The 24,605-nt window shown below is 35.6% G+C and overlaps 1 protein-coding gene across 2 annotated transcripts in view; it reads left to right on the plus strand.

Moving 5' to 3' along the window:
* Window positions 1-24,605, plus strand: part of LOC111143281 (synaptonemal complex protein 1) — a 144,537-nt gene that overhangs the window by 47,175 nt on the left and 72,757 nt on the right. For both annotated transcript variants that reach the window (XM_022496911.1, XM_022496912.1), the window contains exons 12-15: window positions 13,459-13,553; window positions 14,066-14,250; window positions 15,636-15,703; window positions 21,966-22,027. In XM_022496911.1, coding sequence (XP_022352619.1) covers window positions 13,459-13,553; window positions 14,066-14,250; window positions 15,636-15,703; window positions 21,966-22,027 — 410 coding nt within the window. The remainder of the gene's footprint in view (window positions 1-13,458; window positions 13,554-14,065; window positions 14,251-15,635; window positions 15,704-21,965; window positions 22,028-24,605) is intronic.

A 24,605-nucleotide genomic window follows, 5' to 3' on the forward strand; every position in this document is an offset into this window, starting at 1 on the left:
CAGCTTTTTTGAGTGAGGCTTGGATGGGTATGTATTTCCCCCTTAGGACTGCCTTTGTTGTATCCCATAGGTTTTGGACTGATGTGTCTTTATTCTCATTGGTTTCCATGAATTGTTTAAGTTCTTCGATTTCCTGGTTGATCCAAACATTTTTGAGCAGGATGATCTTTAGCTTCCAAGTGTTTGAATTCTGTCCAAACTTTTTCTTGTGATTGAGTTCCAGTTTCAAAGCATTATGGTCTGAGAATATGCAGGGAAAAATCTCAATCTTTTGGTATTGGTTTAGACCCAATTTGTGACCCAGTATGTAGGCTATTCTGGAGAAAGTTTCATGTGTGCTCAAGAAAAATGAATATTCTGTTATTTTAGGGTGGAATGTTCTGTATATATCTATGGGGTCCATCTGGTCCAAAGTTTCATTCAAAGCTCTTGTTTCATTGTTGATTTTCTGCTTGTGATCTGTCTGTTGCTGAGAGTGGTGTGTTAAGATCCCCTACAACTAATGTATTCTTACCAATTTGATTTTTTATTTTGATTTACAGTTGGCTTATGTAGTTGGCTGCTCCCATGTTGGGGGCATAAATATTTATAATTGTTAGATCTTCTTGGTGGATAGACCCTTTATGAATGATGTAGTATCCTTCTGTATCTTTGACTACAGTCTTAGCTTAAAATTTAATTTATCTGATATGAGAATCACTACCCTAGCTTTCTTTCGAGGTCTGTTGGCACAAAATATGGTTCTCCATCCCTTCACTTTCAGTCTGGATGTATCTTTAGGTTCAAAACGCGTCTTTTGTAGACAGCATATGGATGGGTCCTGTTGTTTTATCCAGTCTGCAATCCTGTGCCATTTTATGGGTGCATTTAGGCCATTCACATTGAGAGTGATTTTTGAAAGATAAGTTTGTATTGTCATCATGTTGCCTGTGAAGTCCTTGTTTCTGTAGATTGTCTCTGTAAATTTCTGTTGATGTCACTCTTGGGTTCTTTCTGCTTTTATAGAACCCCCTTTGTAGTGCCAGTTTGGTGGTCATATAATCTTTTAAACTTTGCTGGTCTTGGAAGCTGTTTATCTCTCCATCCGTTCTGAATGTCAGCCTTTATGGATTAAGTGTTCTTGGCTGTGTGTTCTTCTCATTTAGTGCCCTGAATATGTCTTGCCAGCCTTTTCTGGCTTGCTGGGTTTCTGTGGACAGGTCTGACTTTATTCTGATGGTCCTCCCCCTGTACACAAGGAATCTCTTCCCCCTAGTTGCCCTTAAGACATCTCTGAATTTATAATTCATGAATTTCATAATCACATGCCTGGAGGTTTTTCTACCCTCATTGATCTTGGAGGATGTCCTCTGCCTCTAGACACTAACACTTGTACCATTCCCCAGATTAGGGAAATTTTCATCCAGATTTGTTCAACTATATTTTCTAGTTCTCTCTCTCTCTCTCTCTCTCCACCCGCTTAGGGATTCTCTATAATTCTGATATTGGAATGTTTCATGGCATCAATTATTTCCCTAATTCTGTTTTCATGGCTTCTCAGCTATTTGTTTCAGGCCTCCTCCTGATCCTTCTTTTCTATCAGTTTGTCTTCTAGATCACTAATTCAATCTTCTACTTCATTTACCCTAGTTGTTAGAGTATTTAGATTAGATTGGATCTCATTGATAGCATTTTTAAGTTCTGCCAGATCAGCTCTCACTTCTGCCTTTAGAGATTCTATGTTGCCACTAATGGTCTTCTCCAACCTAGCCACTGTCTGGATAATTGTTACCCTGAATTCAATTTCCAACATATTGTTTATGTCCATATCCAATAGTTCTGTGGCAGAGGTCACAGTCTCTGAATTTTTCTTCTGTTGGGTGTTCCTTCTCCTAGTCATTTTGGTGAGAGGTGGTTGAAGGGATGTATAGCTGAAAATATCAACCATGATACAGGCAAGGTGCACCGTGGATATTTTTGGAGGAATCGGATGTCACCATCAAAAAGAAAGAAAATAGAAAAAAGAGAGAGAGAGAGAAAAAAGAAAAACCCAGCCAAAAAGAATAAGATTTATAAAGTACAAAACCAAAAACAAACACACAGAAACACTGACAAAGAATAATACAGAAAGGTGGTTAAAAACCCTCGATGTGGGTGAGGAAGGTTATTTCCAGTCTTCCTGGGTGTATCTTGTTATCTTTGTTAAAGGACTCAACTTTTTAGAGGTACAGGGAAATTAGAACTGATATATATATATATATATATATATATATATATATATATATATATATATATATCAGTTCTAAGTTCATATATATATATATGTAGTATTGAATGGGGAAAAAGGACTACCTTGATTCATCTATCTATCTATTAAAAAAAAGAAACAAAGGTAGGGGGCCCTGGATGGCTCAGTGGGTTAAGCCTCTGCCTTTGGCACAGATCATGATCCTGAGGTCCTGGGATCGAGCCCCACATTGGGCTCTCCAGTTGGCAGGGAGCCTGCTTCTCACTCTCTGTCTGTCTGTCTCTCTGCCTACTTGTGATCTCTGTCTGTCAAATGAGTAAATAAAATCTTAAAAACAAATTAAAAAAAAAAGAAACAAAGGTGTAAGTATGAAAAATTTCAAGTTATAAAGTTATTTCGGAATATGTCGTATTAAACATCTAGTTAAACTGGTTAGTATTTAAAAAAAAAAATAAAAGAACAAGAATCATGAGAATGAATTAATTAGTTGTATATAACACCCAGTGCTCACCACAACACATCCCCTCCTTAATTAATACCCATGGCCTGGCTATCCCATACCCCATTCCCACCCCTTCTGTAATCCTCAGTTTGTTTCCTGGAGTCCAGAGTCTCTCATGATTTCTGTTCCTTTCTGGTCTATGTTACTTTTGGGCTCTCTCTTTGCTTACAGAATCCCATTTAATATTCTCATAGGGCTGGTTTAGTGATCACAAATTCTTTTAGTTTCTGTTTGTCCTGGAAGCTCTTTTTTCTCTCCTTCCATTCTGAATGACAGTCTTGCTGGATAAAGCATTCTTGGCTGCATGTTTTCTCATTTAGTACCTTGAATATATGATGTCAGTCCTTTCTGGCTTACCAGGTCTCTGTGAATAGGTCTCCTGTCAGTGTAATATTGGACCTCTGGTTAAGGGCCTCCTGTCTCTAGCTGGTTTCAGGATTTTTCTCTTAAGCTCTGAAATTTGCAAGCTTCACTATTATAAGTCTGTGTGTTGATCTATTTTTATTGATTTTGATGGGGATTCTCTGTGCCTTCTGGACTTGAATGTGTGTTTCCTTCTCTGCATTAGGGAAGTTCTCAGCTATGATTTGCTTACATGTATCTTCTGTCCCTCTTTCTCTTTCCTCTTCCTCTGGGACTCCCAATTATTCTAATACCATTTTGCTTTATGTATCACTGATTTCTAGAAGCCTTCCCTCATGATCCAGTCATTGTTTTTCTCTCTTTTCCTCAGTGTCCTTTCAGGTGCATTTTGGTCTGTTAGAAGATACTAGATCCCAAAATTGTAAAGAAAGAAAACCTTTTATGTGTGTGTGTTTTTGTGTGTGTGTGTGTGTGTGTGTGTGTGTGTGTATGTATACATATATACATATGTACACAAAAACAAAATTGAATACAGTGAAAGAAGCCAAAATGAATATATTTATAAAATGTAAATGTAAAAATTAAAATTAAAAAAAGACTTAAAAAAAGTTCATACAGTAAACTAGTTGAAAGGAAAAAAGAAAAAATAATTCTAAACTGAAAGACCAAAGAATCATGAGAAAAAACCTTGAATTCTATACTATTTTCACCTTACGCTGGAGTTTTTCAGTTCTGTGTGATCTGTAAACTTGGTATTAGCCTGATGTTCCTGCTGGTCTTCTGGGGAAGGGGCCTGTTGCACTGATTCTCAGGTGCGTCTGCCTAGGAGGAGTTGCACTGACCATGACAGGGAGTTCAACTCAGGGTAAGCTGCTTCAGGTTGCTATATGTGGTTTTGTTCCCTGAAGACTTCCCATGTCACTTTAGAGGATGGAAGTAAAAATGGTGGTGTCCTGATCTCCAGCTCCAGAGCTGAAAAATCGTGACCCCCCCTCCTCTACTCTTCAGTTGCACCCTCAGGGAAAAGCAGTCAGTCATTCTTGTGTGGGGCCAAACTCTGCAGACTCCTGCAATGTGCACCCACATGGCTCGTCCCTGGGGGAAGGAGGAGATTCTTCCCGTGGTTCTGCCACTTGTTGGGTCTCCCTGCTTGGAGAGTAGTTGCCCAGTTGTGCTGGGGTTTGTGGTTTATGGCAGCATGAAGCTGAGGCCCGTTCCTGGGCTCCCTGATTGTAGCTGACTTCTCTGCTCCAGTGCTTGGGAACTCACTACACTCAGTCATCTCTGTTCTTTTTGTGACCCTGTGGATCTTGAGACCACACTGTCCCACCTGGGATTCTGCCCTGCTTTGCCACCTGAATACGTTTTAGACAGGGATGTCCCTTACTGAAGCAGAATTCTAAAAGTTCTGATTTTGTGCCCAGCTGCTGTATTACTTTTTGGTAGTCATATTGTGAAGACTTCTAATCCCCATGGTTTATCTTCCAGTATATCCCTTCAGATTCACTTATCCGCACCTCTTACCTTGCAAAAAGTGGTTGCTTTTTTATTTGTAAAATTGCAGTTATTCTTTTCTTAGATCTTAGGTTGAATTCACAGGTGTTCAGAATGAGTTGATTGATATGCAGCTGAATTCAAGAGACAAGATGAAACAAGGTTCCCCTACTCTTCCAGCATTTTCCCTCAAATTCCTGGACTATTGTTTTCATTTTTATTTGTCTTCATGTATTTTTTCAATTTGCTCTTGATTTATTTTTTTTTAATACTTTTTCTCCTTTGACTTCTTTATTAATCAATTTGTTGTTTGGTAACATGTAGTTTAGTTTCACTGTTTTTGTGTTCTTTCCAGATGTTTTTCCTTGTAATTGATTGCTAGTTCCATAGCATTGTGGTCAGAAAAGATGATTGATATGATTTCTATCTTCTCAAATTTATTGAAAATTGTTTTGTGGCCTACCATATGATCTGTCCTGGAGATTGTTCCAGGTGCTTGAAAAAAATGTGAACTCTGCTGTTTTTGGGTGGAATATTCTGTGTATGTCTTTTAGGTACATCTGACCTATTCATTTGAATATTCATTCAAAACCACTGTTTCCTCATTGATTTTTTTTCTGTCTGGATGATCTCTCCACTGATGTTAAGTGGAGTGTTAAAGCACTTAATGTTATTATCAATTTCTATCTTTATGTCTGGTAATATTTGTTTTTTGTATTTAGGTTCTTCTATGTTGGGTGGGTAGGTACTTTCAGTTGTTACATCATCGTGTTAGATTGATCCCTTTATTATGTATTGCCCTTTTGTTTTGAATTCTCCAAATTTTTATTTAAATTTAAGTTAGTAAACATAAAGCGTAATAATAGTTTCGGGCGTAGAATTTAGTGACTCATCACTTACATACAATACCCATTGCTCATCACAAGTGTCCTTCTTTGTTTTTTGCCATAGTCTTTGTTTTGAAGTCTATTTTGTCTGATATATGTATTGGTACCCAGGCCTTCCCCCGCCCCCCGACCCCGACCTTCCATTTGCATGGCACATTCTTCCATCCCTTTACTTTTAGTCTGTATGTGTTTTCAGGTCTGAAGTTAGTCTCTTGTAGGGAGCATATTGATAAGTCTTGTTTTTTTTAATTATTTTATCTTTTAAAAAAGATTTTATCTTAGAGCATAAGTGAGGGGAGAGCAGGGGATGGAAGGGGGGATCTCAAGCAGACTCCCTGCTGAGTGCAGAGCCTGATGTGGGGCTTGATCCCATGACTATGAGATCATGACCTGCACTGAAACCAAGAGTCAGTTGTTTAACCAGCTCGGCCACCCAGGTGCTCCTGTTCTTGTGCTGTGTAATTCTTCTTTTTGTCTTTTTTCAGCTTAATTATTTTCCGTTATTTTTTTTTCTTGTGTCATTAATTCATTCTGCTGCTTCTTCAGCCTCCTTCCCCTCCTCAGCTCCTATAATCCTTTTCTCCACTAAACCACATTTCCAAACTTCCTACCTTCTTCGATGTGGCCTCTTCTCTCCTTTTAGTTGTGAAGTTTGTTCTGTCACTCTTTTGGTCAATTTCTGGGGTATTTAGGATGATGTGATAGTTATCTAGTTGTGTTTGTGGCATGAGATGAGCCCAGATGAGAGTCCTCCTATTGCACTGCCATCTTCTTTATCCATTAGAGCCCGGAGCATATTAATCACCATTGTTTTAAATTCCATGTCTAATATTTCCAATATACCTGTCATGTGTAGTTTTGATTCTTTTTTTAAAATATTTTTTAATTATTTGTGAGAGAGAGTGAGCACAAGCTGGTAGTGGAGCAGAGGGAGAGGGAGAAGCGGGCCCCCCATCGAGCAGGGAGTCTAATGCTGGGCTTGATCCCAAGACCCCAGGATAATGACCTGAGCCAGAGGCAGACGCCCAACTGAATGAGCCACCCAGGTGTCCCTGTAGTTTTGATTCTTGCTCTGTTTCTTCAAACTGTGTTTTTGCTGTTTTGTTTGTCTTTGTAATTTTTCGAGAGCTGGACAGATGTAGTGGGTAAAAGGAAAGGCTCTAAATAAACCTTTAGTAATGCATTGAGGGAGAAGGAGTGTTCTCTAGTCCTATGATTAGGTCTCAATCTCTCAGTGAGTCTTTCCCTCAGACTCACGAATTTTGCAATTATTTCTTAGTTATTTCCCTGCTTTTCCACTCTCCTTTGGTGGGACAGGATGGCTTGAGTAGTCTGGAGTGAGTATTAGACTAGACATTTCTGGAGTTCCTCCAGGTCAGTTAGACTCTGATAAAACCCCAGTAGTTTTGGGTCTTGTAAAATCGTTTCTCCTGAGGGCAGATCTTAAGAATAGAGTGCTCTGCTGTATTTCAAAATAATTCCTTCTATTACCCTGCTGAAATCATGAGGGGATTTTTCTACAGTATTTATTATGAGAACTGCTTAAGCCTGTAGTGGTAAAACTCATAAAAATGGAGGTCCCTGCTATAACTGTGTCCCTGTGGTCATTTTAACTCTCAGACTTGATTCCTGAGCCTCCAGCAATTTATCTATTAGAGTTTGGTTTTGTCTACCATAGCACTGGTTCCCAAGGATTTGTCAGCTTATAATATTTTTCCAAGGTAAGTTCTGTTTCTCTGTATTCTCCTGTCAGTGTCCAATTTTGAGGGTGGTGGTTTGCCCTGTGATCTTGCTTCTTTTGTGGATCTAAGAAGAGTTGTTGATTTTGAAGTTTGTTCAGCTTTTTACTTGTTCTTAAGATGAGTGGCACTTCCCAGCTCCTTATATGTGAAACTGGAAACCATACATCTGTTAACTTTTCAATTTGTTTTGTCTCTGTTGTTCAGTTGGCTAATTTCTGTTTTTCTATCTTTTAGTTCAGTTATTCTTTCCTCTGGTCCCTCTCTTTTGTCACTGAGCCCAGATGCTGAGGTTCTCATTTTGATTATTATTTTTTTTCAATTCTAAAATTTCCATTTGGTTCTCTTTTATATCTTTAATGAGACTTTCTATTTCTTTGCTGAGGCCTTCTGATTTTTCTTTTGTTTCAAGTGTGTTTATAATTTTTCATTGAAGCATTTCTGTGATGGCTGCTTTAAGGTCTTTGTCAGATAATTTCTCTCTCTTGGTGTTGGCATCTATTGATGGTCTTTTTATTCAGTTTGAGATTGTTCTGGTTCTTATGACAAGATACTGTTATTGAAATCTGGATGGTTTTACAAGATTTAATGAGACTCTAGATCAGCTAGCTTCCTTTTACACTTCTTTGTCTGAGGAAGTGTGGTTGCTGCCTTGTTCTTGCTAGGTGGAGGTCAAAGCCAGGTTTCCCAGTTTGCCTTTGTTGACACCTGAATGGTGGTGGTGTTCTTGTTAGTACTATTTGCTTTGGGAGTTCTGGTTCCCTCTGTGGTCCCAGTGACACCATGTGGTAATGGCCTCATTACCATGGGTTTGGTGAAATTTGTTGCTCTTTACTAGGCCTCCTGTGACACCACCTTAGTGGGGAGTGGGAGAAGCGCTTTTTTATTACTGGATGGCGGTAGACATCCAGGCTCCCCATATAATTTCTACCACCACAGCTGGGGTTGGGGTACTCACTACTGGCTGGGGATGAGGGACACAGCTCCCTATTTGATCTTATCTGGAACCACTTTAATGGGAGTGTTTTAGTGCCTTACCGTAGCCTTACTAAGGTTGGAGGCCTAGGCTCACCTTTTGGCCTTTGTTGGGGCCAAAGGTGGGGTGGAGGTCACAGTTTTTTCTGTCATGCTTGTCTGGTATTGAGTCTATTATTATTATTATTTTTTTTTTAATTTGACAGAGAGAGAGATCACAAGTAGGCAGAGAGGCAGGCAGAGAGAGGGGGAAGCAGGCTCCCTGCTGAGCAGAGAGCCCAATGCGGGGATCATGACCTGAGCCGAAGGCAGAGGCTTAACCCACTGAGCCACCCAGGCACCCCAGTCTGGTATTGAGTCTTATTAGGGTGTCCCTTTCTTGTCCCTTTGCTAAAGAGAGCAGACTTTTCAGAGCTTTTTCATGTGGGCCAATTGGTATTTCTAGGCTTCTTCAGCTTTAAGACTAGGATATATAAGGCAAACAAACACAAAGCAAAACAAAATTCCAAACCAAAAAAAAAAAAAAAAAAAACCATCCAAATGACACCCACTTTGTCCCAGGGTCTTACTATTATGTTGTTTCTCAGATCTAGAGGTTTGTGACTGGTCTACTTTATTTTGTACATCTTTCAAAGTCTCTCATGTTTATTTTACATATAAAGTTAAGGGTTTTGGAAGGAATAGGAAAAATGTATCTACTCCATCTTCCTGGAAGTGAAAACCCTAGTTTCATTATTTTTTATTGTTCTAGGTTTTCCCCTTGACTACTTTGAAAGTTTTGGGATCTGTTTCCATTTTTTTATTTGCTCATTACTGGAGAAATTACAATGTGTATTATTTTTAAATGTAAAGTTAATGTATTTATCTTCTTTCTGGGTTGTTCAAGGAATTTAGAACATTAACTCCATTTGGTTCTAGCCCCTTTTATTTTGGTTGTATGTTTAAATTCTATAATGAGACATTATTATTGTTTTATGTAGACTGTATTTGGTTTTACCTATATGTTTTTCTTTGCTCTTAAATTCTTATGTGTCAGATCTTTCACTTGGATCATATTATTTCTGCCTTAAAAAGGAATGTTTTGAATAATATCCTTTACTGTGGATATGCTTATAATAATTTGTATTCCATTTTATTTGTCTGAACATTTTTTTATTCTCATCTGCAAAGACTACTTTTGCATGACAGATATTTCTTGGTTGCACACTGTTATTTCTAGGAATTTCTTTTAGCACACTGAGGGTATCGTCCTGCATTCTTTTGGTTTCTTTTGTTGATTTTAAGAAGTCGCTTGTCAATGTAACTTTGAATCTATGAAGATAAGGTGTCTTTTCCCTCTTATGTGCCTTTTTAGATTTTTTTCTTTGATTTTTAGCATTTTCAGTATGATATAAAACATGGGTTTTATTTTGTAGCTTAATTCTGCAAATTAGTCTCCTTTATTATTGCTTTTCTTCAAATGTATTTGCCCTATTCTCTGTTTTCTCTCTTTCTGGAACTTTGAGTAAAAAAGGTTAATTTTTCTAACTGTCTTCTGTGGCCTTTAATCTATTTTCCATGTTTTCAGAGTTTTGCCTTTCTATGCTTTATTTTTTTATTTTTTAATTTAATTTTTAAAGATTTTTGTTTTTTTTATTCGACAGAGAGAGAGAGAGAGACAGTGAGAGAGGGAACATAAGTAGGGGGAGTGGGAGAAGAAGAAGCAGGCTCTCCACTGAGCAGGGAGCCCAGTGTGGAACTCAGTCCCAGGACCCTGGGATCATGAACTGAGCTGGAGGCAGATGCTTAATGGCTGAGCCACCCAGGTGCCCCTCTATGCTTTACCTTGGATGATTTCTTTTAACCTGTTTTGTTGTTCACTAATTCTCTTTTCATTTGTTTCTCACCCACTATCATCCTTTACATTTTATTTTTAGTAACTAAGATGTTTATATTAAGATGTTATTCTTGTTTTTCAAATCTGCTACTTTATGTAGTTTTAAAAATTATTTTTAAAGTTATAGTTTGTTTTTGATCATCTTTATCTTAAATGTCTGTGAGCCTCATTCTGTCTTTTGTTTCTGATAGTTTTTTGTCAGAGTGCCCTGTTTTATTGAGTGCTTTGTTGTTTTTGACTCCATGCTTAATATTTTTTTTGAAAAAATTATTTGTAGGAATAATTTAAAGCCTGCCTAGTACATGGATAACATATCTTCCTCCTGGAAGGATTCCCATTTACTTTTGCCATGTGCATGGTGCTTCTACCTATCTGATACAATCTTAAGTCAATTTCAAGGCCTGGGGCTCCTTGGACCCCTCAGATCATGTGAACCTGGGCTGCATATATGCTTGAGGATTGTTTTGTTTTTGCTTCCCCCTTACATAAAGAGTGTTTCAGTTTATTGTACAAAGGTTTAATTCTTGGGCCTCTGTTTTACATAGTCTTTGGGTTTTCATGTTTATTTTTCTTAACTTCTTTTCACTATTTCAAATCAAAAGTTTAGCTTTGCCAGGATCTGCAAATGCCCTCAGGGCAAAAGCTGATTCTGCACTTATCTTCTCCCCGTTTCCATTTTCCCTTTCCCTTTTGGCCTGGTATTTTCTTATTCTGTCAGGAGCTTAATGATGTTAATATTCTTAATATTTGATCCTGGATTTTTATTCCTTTTAGAGGAATGTTTGAATGACATACATTACCCATTACACCAATGGAGTTTTCAGTTTTAGTTTTATATATGTCATTTCTAGGAGTTTTATTTAGTTTATGGATATCTTCCTTCTTTAGTTTTTAAAGAATGATATAATACAGTTTTTAAATCCACAGCCAGTAATTGTAATATCTGAAATCTTTGCAGATCCAAGTCTGCCTTTCAGTTATTCTCCTGACTCTGCTCGCGATGCTTTGTTTCCTCTTGTGATTGTGAGGTCATGTAACTTCATCTGTGGAAATTCTTTAAGACTTGGATTGGAAGTACATTTTTACAGAGAAAATTTGCCTTAGCAGCTTTGGGATCCTGGGTAAACGTAGGGGCACTTCAAATTAAGTTTTGGTTTGGAACTTTTTTTTAAAACACTGAAACACCATACATTCAGCTCTAATTCATGCCTAAGGTCTAGTTTGTAATTACGATTTCTCAGAGGAGACATTGATTACCAGACTATAAGAAATGTATCATAGTGGACATAGTGGACATCACAGTTTTTGATTATCATTTTCTTCCCTCCAGATCTCCTTTTCCCATTTTGTTTTCAGAGGTGGACCACTGGGGCTATAGCTCAGTGGTAGAGCATTTGACGGCAGAGGTGGACCACTAACACTTTCATTTCTACACAGATTTTCAGAATAGAACTTTTATTTTATTTTTTAAAGATTTTATTTATTTATTTGACAGATAGAGATCACAAGTAGGCAGAAACGCAGGCAGAGAGACAGAGAGAAAGGAGGAAGCAGGCTCCCTGCTGAGCAGAGAGCCTGATGTGGGGCTCAATCCCAGGACACCAGGATCATGACCTGAGCTGAAGGCAGAGGCTTTAACACGCTGAGCCACCCAGGCGCCCCCAGAATGGAACTTTTAAAAATATAAACCTGAAACATCATTTTGTTGCTTAACATCCTTCATAATTTTTTATGGTCTTTATGGCTTAGGAGCTATATACCTTTGAACAAGTCCTATAAATCCTGTTATGATCTTGTCCTTATTATTTTTCCTATCATATCTGCTTTGATTCTTCCCTCATACTTTAAGTTTCATGCTATTGAAATAAATTTCCTTTAGACCCCAGAATGTGTCATCTTGTCTCCATAATTTTTGTCTTTGTACGTGCTCTTTCACCTGTGATACTTTTTCTCTCCCAACTCCCACTTACTCTTGTTAAATCTTACTGGCTTTCAAAATGTTTGAACTGTGCTGACACTGTGTGGAAGCCTTCCTTGAACTTACCTTCTCTATGTCAGTTTCCCCTTGGCTCTGTCTTCTGTTAATCTTTTTTGGCTTGGGTGCCCCCTCTCTATATTAATTTCCAGAATTTCTGAGTGAGTGTCCATCTGCACTTATCATTGATTATTTGTCTGCTTGCCCAGTTACATTGTAAATACCATGAATTTTAAGGTCCAGTTTCTAATATACACCATCATTACCATTGTCATAATAATCTATAGCAATTATTGACTATATACTAAACACTGTTGTTAAACATTTTAGGTTGCATTATTTTGTTTAATCCTAATAGCAACCTTTCAAGATATGAATAATTATCATTATTCCCTTTTTTCAGTTGAGAAAAGTGGAGACAGACTGGTTAGGTATCATGCCCAAGGTTAGGTAGCTAGTAAGAGGACATAGAATAATTTGAACCCATGGAAGAGAACATGAACTTCTTTTTTTTTGTCCTGCTGTTTTTATGATGTTTAAAAGTGAATGCATATATACAGATAAAGCACATAGACTAGTACCTAACACTTAGTATTTAATAAACACTAGCTATAGAGTCAAAAGCTTTTTTAAAATAATATTTCAGCATATGAATGTAATATTTTATTTAAATTATTTTTTTAAAAGATTTATTTGTTTGAGAGAAAGAGAGGGAGAGAGAGAGAGAAAAAATGAGCAGGAGAGGCAGAGAAGAAGAAAGAATCTCAAGCAGACTCTATGCTGAGCATGGAGTGCAGTGCCGGGCTTCATCTCACAAACCTGAGATCATGACCTGAGCCGAAATCAAGAGTCGGATGCCTAACCAACTGTACCACCCAGGCGCCCCTGAGTGTAATATTTTAGAAAAATCTGAAACTCAAGATGGGCAATGGAATAATTTCACCAGTAGGAGATAAATTACTTGTAATATTTTTGTGTGTATTGTTTCCTTTCACATGCACTATTTATATAGATACTATTTAAACATGCCCTTTTTGTTATGTAATGTTTTGTGAATATACATCCAAATTAGTGATTAATAAAGTCTGTCATCATTTGTAGTGGCTACATGGTTTACCATTATGCGTATGTACCATCATAATTTAATTTTATCTCCTGTTGAATATTTAGGTTATTTCCAATGTTTATTATTAAAAAATGTAGGACCAAAAATCCTCATATATTCACCATTGAGTGCTTGGGAGATAATAATCTTGAAAAATCATAAAAGTAGATGATGACCAATATCAGTGCACTTATATTTGCATAATTATACTTCATTTTAGAGTATCTCATGGAGGAAAAAAATTATAACAAATAATTTGCTTTCTTGTTATATATTTTTTATTAAATAATACCAATCCACAACTCTCTTTTTTAGAATTACAGAATGAAAACTTAAAAGAATCAAATGAGAAGCAGGATCATTTGACATCAGAACTAGAAGATATTAAAATGTCTTTGCAAAGAAGTGTGGTATGATATAAAAACCGATTAGTGTGTGACAAGCCTCACAGTATGAATCAACAGATATTTATTGAATGCTAATGCTATGGACAAGGACCCAGAACTTCAAATAGAGAAGATAAAATCCCAGCTTACAATCTGCTTATAGTTTAATTGAAAATATTGAATAAAAACACATCAGAAGTATAATTAAAATACAAGATCATGCTAGATGTCAATGGTGATTCAGGCAAAAATTGCTATAGTAGTTCTAAAAATTAAAAGAACACTGCAGGCAAGGAAGACTCCATTGGGAGGTTGGGACTATAGATTGGCTTTGGAAGAATGGTGTATTGAAATAGGAGTATTGAATGGGCATTTCAGATTGGCCAGTGTGGGGCAGTGGAGGGGGTTAATTGAATAAGGAGGGAGGGAGAGGCAGCAAATTATAGAAGCAGATGACTTCAGTTTTTTTTTTTTTTTTTTTTTTTTTCTGAAGGCCCTTGGATTATAGCATCTATTTTGCACTTTGTTTTATTTAGAGTACTCAAAAGGCTTTAGAGGAAGATTTACAGGTAGCAACAAAAAAAATATATCAGCTTACTGCTGAAAAAGAAGCTCAAATGGAAGAATTTAATAAAGCTAAAGCTGGTCATTCATTTGTGGTTACTGAACTTAAAACTTCTATCTGCAACTTGAAAGAATTATTGACAACAGAACAACAAAGGTAAAAAATTTTTTTTATTTAGTTGAATAAATAGCAATATTCATTGTATTTTTATTGTCAACTGACTTCCTATAACATCTGTAAACAAGTCTCTCTCTTTTAAAAAAGATTTTATATATTTATTTGAGATAGAGAGAGAGCATGAGTTGGGAAAGGGGCAGAGGGAGAGGGAGAAGCAGACTCCCTGCAGAGCAGAGCGTCTGACATCGGGCTTGATTCCATGACCTGAGCTGAAGGCAAACGCTTAATCCACTGAGCCCTCCAGGCAACCCCCATGTCTTTTTTTTAATGTAAAAAGTGGGAATACATTTTAAAAGTTTGTATTAGGTAAGCAGGTATCCTGGGAAGAGACAGCATGTATTCTCTAGGATAGTTTCCATGCATACTTTGTCATAGACTCAAGTAGACAAGCTCATTAAGTGCTGATGCAGTGATAGGACATATTTAATTAAACTGTGGATTATTAATAGCTTCATAGAAATAACTTCATAGAGTGTGAGTTTGTTTTACTGAGTTTGTTTTCTGTAATCTTTCTGATAGATAAAATTAGTAACTAGCCTGGAACAGAGTAGGTGCTCAAGCACTTTTATTAAATTAATGAATTAATGAATATGAGTAACTATAAAATATTCATTTGCATTTCATCTAAATAACAGCTTTTCTAAAATTGAATTAAAAACTTAACCTTTTTTCACTTTTTTATATTTGTATTTATAAAGCTGTGTTAAGAGGCCTAAGTGATTGTTTTTGTCCCATTAGCACTAGGGTTATTTAAGTCTGGTAGGATGAAAGAGAGGAACAAGCTTTTCTGTGAAGTCATGACCAGTATTTTTTCTTTACTGCTTATGTATGGTGGAGGAAGAAAAGCTAGATCTTCTAAAAAGCTCAGCTCATCTTATATATTCTTGGTTGCTCTATCCAAACAACTTTTAAATTTTGAAACTGCAAATGATCTTAAATATCATTTGTTCCAATTACCTTAGTTTTATAGATAAGGAAGCAGAAAGCCAGAGGAATTAAGTGAATTGCACAATTCTCACATTTATATTGTTCCTAAGACAGAATTTGATGTAATAGTAGTTACGTATTCAATCTCTTTCAAAGTTCTAAGACGCATTCATTTGATTATCATCAATAGCTAAGTGATAAATTGTCACCAAAAGCTTTAAGACTTTTGTGCAGATGTAATTAATATACAGCTATGTATTAATAATATCTAATTTTGAAATGTTATGCTATATAGCATGGTAGGTACTCAAAAAAAAGTTTCATAATTGAATGAGTGAATCTATGCAAGATACATTTTTAAACTGCACCAATTGTAGTTACTAGATGTATTCTGATTAAAAGAATGTTTTACATTATAAACTAATATATTTTACAAGATTGGAAAAAAGTGATGATCAATTGAGAATACTTACTGTGGAGCTTCAGAAGAAATCAAGTGAACTGGGTAAGATTTAGAGAATAACATGTGTACATGATAATATTAGCCAATTATAAAAACATTAACTATTTCAGAATAAAATACAGTTTCTCCTCGGTCATCTATCAATAATGATTATTTTGTAATTTTTAATTTGACTTTTCAAAGACAGAAAACTTAAACCTTAAGAAAGACTTAAATTCCATTATGCAGTTCATAGATAACCTAGAAGTGTAAGGAGGCTAAAAGATATTTGTAGTCTGTATTTCTTATTTTAGGATTTAGAGGCCTTAATAATTCTTAGTGGAAAATGTCTTATATTTTAATTGAATTTTGAAATTTTATTGATTTGTCATGTTGGATTATTAACTATTTATAGGAAAATGCTATCCCGTTTTGTCATGTTATTGTTAATATTTAACAGATTTCATGGCCAAAAGAGAAGCTCTGTAGTTATTTTGTGAATTTAATTAGCTAATCCTAATAACTCCTATGTTTTATATTTATAGATATGTACAGATGTAGAGAATTACAAAGATAGAAAAACATTTTTCTTTTTTTTATTTTCTAATTTTGGTGAAAATTATTTTTAGAAGATTTATTATATTTTATTTTTAGAGAGAGGGAGTAAGTGAGCATGTGCAAGAGTGGGGGTGGGAGGCAAAGGGAGAGGTAGGTAATCTTCAGCAGACTGCCCCTGAGCATGGAGCCTGACACGGAGCTTAATCCCATGACCTTGAGATCATAACCTGAGCTGAGCTCAAGAGTTAGATGCTTAACTGGCTGAGCCACCCAGGTGCCCCCAAAAGAATTATCTTTATAAATTAAAATAACTCATGAATTAGCAGGTGTTTTTCTAAACTATCTACACAACTTTCTGTCAGCTTTATTATTAGCTTTGGATACTTGTGTAATTAAAATAATTGCAAGAAATTTTGTATTGGTAGGATGTTTGGTTGAAATTTTGAAACTTATTTATGCTTTTCCTTTGGCAATGCCTAGTTTCCTACTATAGATGAGACCAGTCTTTGAGCATCCAAAATTGTACTATTCAATGATAAATAATTTCTTTGATGTTATTTTATATTAGAATGATTGCAAATGTATTTTTCATCTAACTTTTAAGTCTTCAATTGAATGTTGTATATTAAGGAATAACTTAAAATATCTTTAATGGATTATTTATTTGTAATAATTCATTCTGATATTGAAATTAAATGGCTCTTATTATCAGATAAACAGATGCATAAGGTGATTTTTCTCATAACAGAGCAATATATTAAGAGATGTTTGGATAAGGAATTCTTCTAGAACTGTGAAGAAGTTCTGTGTGTGTTTCTTAGCATTATCTTAGGTGTTGTGGGAACACATACAAGATATAAAATATCATGCTCTTGAGAAATCCCTTGTTATTGTGGGAGAAATGTTGAACACATAAAATCATTAGAACAGTGTTTCCAAAATGTGGGGATGAGCAAGACTTCTGTTAGGATAAGGGAAGGAAATATTGTAACTTTTAAAATTTTATGCTTTTCATATGTTTTATAATGAATATCATAAGACACATTTATATTTTAAAATTTATATGATTTATGAATAATATATTTGTGTTTCATACATATTTGTGTATTTGGGGTGAATGCTCACAGATTTGTTATTGCTGGAGATATGTTAATGCTGATGACAAGAGGAAGCCAAAGGTATTAGCGTGGTCTGCAGAACTGGAAAAGACTTTATAGAAGAGGTAGATTTTAAAAGTAGTCTTTGAGGTATAAAGAGGCTTTGGGTAGTTGTAGAGAATGGTGGTGGAACGTGGAAAGCATTATGTGTAGGAGAGCAGCATAACAGTGACATAAGTGCTCAGCATTAGCTTGGTTGAAAGTATAGTTCTCAAAATTAGAATCTTGGATGATAGGGGCGCCTGGGTGGCTCAGTGGGTTAAAGCCTCTGCCTTCGGCTCAGGTCATGATCCCAGAGTCCTAGGATTGAGCCCCGCATCAGGCTCTCTGCCTCAGCAGGGAGCCTGCTTCCCTTCCTCTCTCTGCCGGCCTCTCTGCCTACCTGTGATCTGTCTGTCAAATAAATAAAATCTTAAAAAAAAAAAAAAAAGAATCTTGGATGATATTCTTTTCTCTTTTTTTCTCCCTTATCTTTCATTTCTAATTGGTTATCCAGTGCTGCTGTTTCTAACTTTTAATATCTAGCTCATAAAATCTAACTAATGTAACTTTTTCTTTTGAATCATTTCTTTTTTCTTCATCTCCACAGACCTAGAACAGTTTTAGCCCTTATTTCTTCTTTCTTGGTTTTAGGATTCCAGCACATTCTCTTAGTCTACCAGAGGGATGCACGTGAGTAATATAATGGAACACAAATTGTATTTGGCAGATTAATCATCAAACCATGCTTCGGATCACCCTCATTTGTCTTCATCTTTGTTCATCCCTTGTTGTATTTAGTAGGATACAAACAGAAGCTTTGCCTTATTTTCATAAACTTTTTTCTTACTGCAATAGTTCTTATACTTATTGCTTTATTTCTCTATTACGCTTTGCATTCTTCCTCGATGGCACATTCTTAGGCTTACATCTTGGTTAGAATAGCCCTCCATCAGCCTCCATCATTCCCTCAGGAGTCTCAGTCATTGACTCATCCTAAGACCACTTTTTTCCCTCCACAGATAAAGCCTGTTCTACCTCTTATATCTTGGTATTAGGTCTGAACCACACACCTCTGACCAGTACTAATTGTATTAGTTTGAGAATCAGTATTTTTGTTTCTAGTCTTGTCTCTTTTTGATTCTCTGCACTGATGCTAGTGTGTTCCTTTAAAAATACAAATCTGATTATTCTGTGTTCTAAATTAAGAGTCATCTCATCACTTGAGTTCGAACTCTTTAAATATCACCTGTTGTTTTATTGCTCACTTAAAGAGTAAAGTAGTGCATGCAAAGCAAATTAAAACCAACTGTAAACACAAAGTTTTTGTCAATTTATTCTTGGTTTTTGACTTGGTACAGTTTGCTTTGCTTCTTCATATGTCTCCTCTCTTCAATTCAATCTGATGTTGCTCTAAACAGGTTTTACTCCTGTGGTCATTTTTCTGTATCTGTACCCATGTTTGCTTTTACTTTGTTATATAATAGATTCTCTCTCTAGTGTTTTGTATTGCTTCTTATTTGATTATTAGATTTAGACTTAGATGTTTATTCCTTGTTTAGCTTTGGATATTTAAGTAGGAACATTAAAGACATGGTCTTTGTGCTGATGATGAGATCTGTGCTTTATTTAGGAAGACATATAAAATAACAAATATTTAATTAAAAATGAGGATAAGTGTTATGAAGACAATGAAAATGAAACCATGTAAGAAAATAATAGGGCCTAATGTAGATTTGGTGATAAGGCATGACTTTTAGCTGACCTCATAAATAAGTGAGATTTAGTGAAGTAAAGGATATGAGTTGGAGAGAGCTTTTCAGTCAGAAGGAAACACATGTAGAAATGCTCTGAGTTGTGAAGGAGCTTGGTTAATTCAACTGACTGAATGAAAGCCTATGTGCCTGAATGTAAGAAGTGATATGAAAAGGGTAATACGTGTGAGCTGATAAGGACAAAATCAGGTAGGAGCAAGGAAAGGAATTTTGATTTTATGCTAACCTTGAAGGAAAACCATTAAAAAATTTAAACTATTGAGATGACATGTTCTGGTTTATGTCTTTATAAGTTTTTTTTTTTTTTTAAGATTTTATTTATTTATTTGACAGAGATCACAAGTAGACAGAGAGGCAGGCAGAGAGAGAGGAGGAAGCAGGCTCTCCACTGAGCAGAGAGCCCAATGTGGGGCTCGATCCCAGGACCCCGGGATCATGACCTGAGCCGAAGGCAGAGGCTTTAACCCACTGAGCCACCCAGGCGCCCCTGGTTTATGTCTTTAAAGGGTCGCTGCAACTTCTGTATGGCAGATAAATTTGATGGTGGGTGGGGATTGCTTATAGTGAGGAAAAAGGTAGAATTGGAGAAATTAGATTGGAAGCTATTTGAGTGGTACAGGCATGAGAGAATATCTTTTAAAAGTGGAATCATATCACACTTATGCTAGTAGCATTTGGGGAGCTCATGAATCTAAGGACATTTTGTCTGTCTTCAGCTCTGAAAATTTTTCTCCTCTTATTTTTTCTTTTCTAGTGTCATCATTCTCTCTGTAAGTGCTGATAGGTGGATTTTAGAAATTTTGGCTCTATCCTTTGTATTTTATAATTTCTCAAAAATTTTTTTTTCTCTTTTAGTTCTTGGGGGGGGATTTGGGGAACAATTTTTTTTTTTACTTCCCCCTGCTAATTCAGTCTTTATTTTGTTATTTTTAAAGTTTTAGTTGTCAAATTTTGAATTACTAAGAGCTCTAGGTGACTTATTTCATGGATATTTACTCTGTTGGAACACACTGTACTTAGCAAAATACCTACTTCTGTTTGCTTTATTAATTCCTTCTTGGATTTATTTTAGTTCTTTTAGTTGAATTTGGTGCCTCTTATGGTTTTGCTTTTCTTTAGTAATTGTTGATTCTTGATTATGTACTTATCTAAATATTTGATTATATGGGGTGGGGTGGGGAGAGATAAAAGGTATTATAAAGAAAGGTGGGCTTGGTAGCTAATCTTTTGGGTTTAGGAAATGTCTATCTTGCTTAGAGATCATGAGCTATTTGGGGCATTGCTGCATCACTTTGCCTCCAATTCCTAAATCTTTGATTAAAATTGAGGTGCACTGTGTGGTGGGAGGTATGGTCTAGGTGTTTCACATAGCCTTCTTTGAATTAATGTTGGTCTTCCCTCTCCCTGCCAAAATTCTTCGACTTTTTGGTTTGTTCATGGTAGCCTGGTTTTATTAATGTTGTAAATATATATATTTTTTGTCTTTTATAAAGGGATTGGGGGTAAAAGAATGTGGAGACATGCTCAGTCTACTGTCTTTAATCAGTCCTTGAGTTTGAAAAAATAAACTCTTTTTACCTAAAATGAAATGTTGTGGTTAAATAAGCTTTGCTTGTGACAGGTTTTTCTTTGAGAATATGTGGTGGGATTTTATATTTTGTTGATTTTTTTCCTTAAAAACTATGGGCAGTTATTATAAATTTTGTGTTTATTTTTAATGTACAGAGTCTGGGAAACTTTCAGCAAATCTCTTATATCTCCAGTTATTAAAAACCCTTAACAGTAAGGAAGGACAGTGTTTTAGATAGAATAAAATTTTAGGTGACAGCTAGACATAATTTGGGAATTTTGTAGGCAGTTAAAAAAAAATCTAAGAAAGGAGAAAAAAGCAGGAGGTTTGAGTTGGAAATGTTCTAAAATTAATTAGCCCAATACTGAATTAATAGAAGATAGAAAGAAAAGCATTGTAGAGTGTTATTTAGGATAGAAAAAAAGAAGGGTGTCAGCAATGAAAATAGGAACAAGAGTTAGGACAGGAAATGCAAATAATGCAAAGTCTTGAAAATCAAAGGGAGAAAAGTAGAGTAGTTTAATAGCATCAAATGCCAGAAAGCTCCAGAATAAAGAAGACTGAGAATTTTACCACAAAATGGTTATTGGTGATCTTTGAGATCATAGTTTGGTTGATGTAACAAGAGGTGTAATTAATGTAATGAGATAGGCATTAGTTTTGCGTGGAGCTAAAAAAGAAATGTATACATAACAAACACAAATTTGCCTGCATAGTAAGAAATTTGACGGCAGTATGAAAGGACAGACAGGTCAATCAGATATTGTTTTGTATTCAAATAGATGTTTATAAGGGAATTTAAAGTTTCCTGTAAGAGAGTCCATGTATATCGGTAACATAGCGACTTAAAATCTCAGAGGAGGTAGGAATATTGAGGTCCAGAGTACAATGGTCAGAATTAGCTTGAGAAAAGTGGATCACTTCTCCTTTTTAGTTTGGAGCAAAGATTAAAAAGTAAGATACTTAGACAGTGATGCAGTAAAGGTAAAGCCACGTGCTATGTAACCTCATTCCGAATATATTTTATATAGCTCCATTGCTTATTTTGGTTAATGAACTTGAGCTCTTTTGGTTATGGAATTCTACTTTCTAGAAACATTACTATTAATATTTATCATTTTTGCATAGTCCCATTTAGATGTCCTCTATGCTTTATGGTGGTTTAGTTTCATTAAACCACCTCTGGTTTTTTCCCTTTAAAATGATGATATTCTTATTTCTTGCCTCTTCTTTCCTGTTCTTTTAATCTGATTTTTAATACCTTTTTATTCTTTTGTTTATTTTAGAAGAGATGACTAAGCTTAAAAATAACAAAGAACTAGAACTTGAAGAATTGAAAAAAATCTTGGTAAGTACATAATTTCTCTTATTAGTATAGAGCAGTTACTTTTCAAAATAATATTGAATCCACAGACTTAGACTCTCACACTATAAATGTTTTATATTAGTGTTTTCAGCTAAAATATAAAAAAATACATTTGTGTTTTAATAAAGCCACATTCTTATCATACCAAATTTAATATATTTTGAAAATTTTCTTGATGAAGGTTTTTCTATTATTTGTGTGTTGGCAGTACATTTAAGTAAGATCAAGTATGTGTGTGATGTTATTGATTTATTGATAGTAAATTTGGTATGCTTGTGAAAACTTTGAGCCAAAAAGCTACAGTTTTGGGGAAGATTTATATGTTATATATTCAGTAACTATGTTCAGTGTTCAGATAGAATCATGTTTAATGAATTTGTTAGGATAGGTTTTTTTGTTTTTTTAAGATTTTATTTATGTATTTGTCAGAGAGAGACAGAGAACACAAGCACAGGGAAAGGCAAGCAAAGAGGGAAGCAGGCTCCCTGCTGAGCAGGGAGCCTGATGCAGGACTTGATCCCAGGACCCTGGGATAATGATCTGAGCAGAAGGCAAACGCTTAACCGACTGAGCCACCCAGGCGTCCCTAGGATAGGCTTAATTATGTTTTAATTGTTTACAACATGTGGAGCATGGACAACAAACTTTTTTAAAGGACTAGAGAGTAAATATTTTAGTCTTTGTAGCCTATATACAGAATGTTAATTCTCTTCTCTTCCTCCTCCTATTTCCACACCTTCCCTCCCCCTTCTTGTCCTCTGCTTCTCTTTATTTTTAGCAACCTTGTAAAAATGTCAAAAATGTAAAAATTATTCTTAGATCAAGGGCCTACAAAAAGAGACTGTAGGTTGATTTTACCTAGCAGGCTGTAGTTTGTTTATAATTACAGATATTTGATTTTGGGTTTAACCTATTGTATCTCTACCTGGTTTTGTAACTCCTAATTCTTCCATCTCTTGGGAATCATTATTTCCAAATTCTTTCTCCATTGAATTGCTTTGCTTCAACTCTTGTGAATAATAATGTTTACATTGCTTTCAGATTTGATAATGCATACTTATTTATTGTTGTTGTTGTTATAGTTTAAGTCTCAACTTGAATATCAGTTTGGTAACCTCTTTTGATATTATCTATAAATCTCTCTTATCTAGTTTAGGTCTCTGTATGGGTGGTTCCTATAGCCACCTGAACTCTTCCTTTATAGCACTTAACACAAGTGGAATTAATTTATTTTTTTTGTATCATTGTTTAAAACTTTATTCACCTTTCTGAATTCCCCTTACTTAGCACAGTAGGTGGTATATAGTAGGTCCTCAGTAAATAGTGGAATGAAGGTATGCTCCCATAAGGGCTAAGAACCCATGTGCTAATTTCCTTGTAGCTTTAGTACTTGCTTAGCACAGTGACTGACACTTTATAAATATTTGTTGAATGAATGAATAGTAAGCATTATTTTTACTATAAAGATTCACTCCTATGCAGATAAGGATTGGTTTAGGGTTTTGTTATATTTGGACAGCAATAGAACACAATTATCGGGGTGCCTGGGTGGCTCAGTGAGTTAAGCCCCTGTCTTCTGCTCGGGTCATGATCTCAGGGTCCTGGGATTGAGCCCCGTGTCAGGCTCTCTGCTCAGCAGGGAGCCTGCTTCCCCCTCCTTCTCTCTGCCTGCCTCTCTGCCTACTGTGATCTCTGCCAAATAAATAAAGTTTAAAAAAAATTTTTTTAAAAACCACAATTATCTCGGTCTTTAAAAGGACAGTTTTAAAGTCTTTAAAGTCTTTAAAGTTTTAAAGTTTTAAAGTCTTTAAAGTCTTTAAAGTTTTAAAGTTTTAAAGTCTTTAAAGTCTTTAAAACGATAGTTTTAAAGACAATATCGTTTTAAAAGACAATGTTTCAATTGCTATCCAACTCTTTACTTCTTAGCTATATGACTGAGAGCAAATTAAACTCTCGATGCCTTAGTTTTCCATCTATGAAATAGGGAAAATAATTATATATATGTAATGGGGCAGTTGTAAGAAATAAATAAAACAATATATTTGCCCATTTAACAAACATATTTTGAGTTTCTGTTCTGTACCCTGAGGGTACAGTTGGGAGCAAATGGTTGCATATGCTGCTTTCATGTATCTACGTCATGAAATATCACACTTAAATATAAGCAGTCATTCAAAGGTAATATTAAAATGGTGACAAAGGCAATAAAGGAAAGTGCTAATAAAGGCAGTGGTATGAGGTATGAGGTCTTAAAGGGACTTGAACTAATTGGTTAGGTCAGAAGAGCCTTTTTTTTTTTTAAAGTAAAACTTGAACTGAAATCCAGATTAGGAAGGGGGAAGAGCTTATCAGGTAGAGGATATATGTGTAAAGTTCCTTTGATAGGAAGGAGTATGGTGTGTGTAATGTGGAGTGAAAGGAGAGTAGTACAAAATGAGGCTAGAGAGTTAAGGTAGTAGGAGCATGGTAATTCATGGCCTTGTGAATCCTATCAAGATGATTTTAGGGATCCCTGAGTGGCTCAGTCAATTAAGCAGCTACCTTTGGCTCAGGTCATGAT

Source organism: Enhydra lutris, unplaced genomic scaffold (assembly GCF_002288905.1).
Source record: "Enhydra lutris kenyoni isolate GAN:26980312 unplaced genomic scaffold, ASM228890v2 scaffoldscaffold9, whole genome shotgun sequence".
Taxonomy (NCBI): domain Eukaryota; kingdom Metazoa; phylum Chordata; class Mammalia; order Carnivora; family Mustelidae; genus Enhydra; species Enhydra lutris.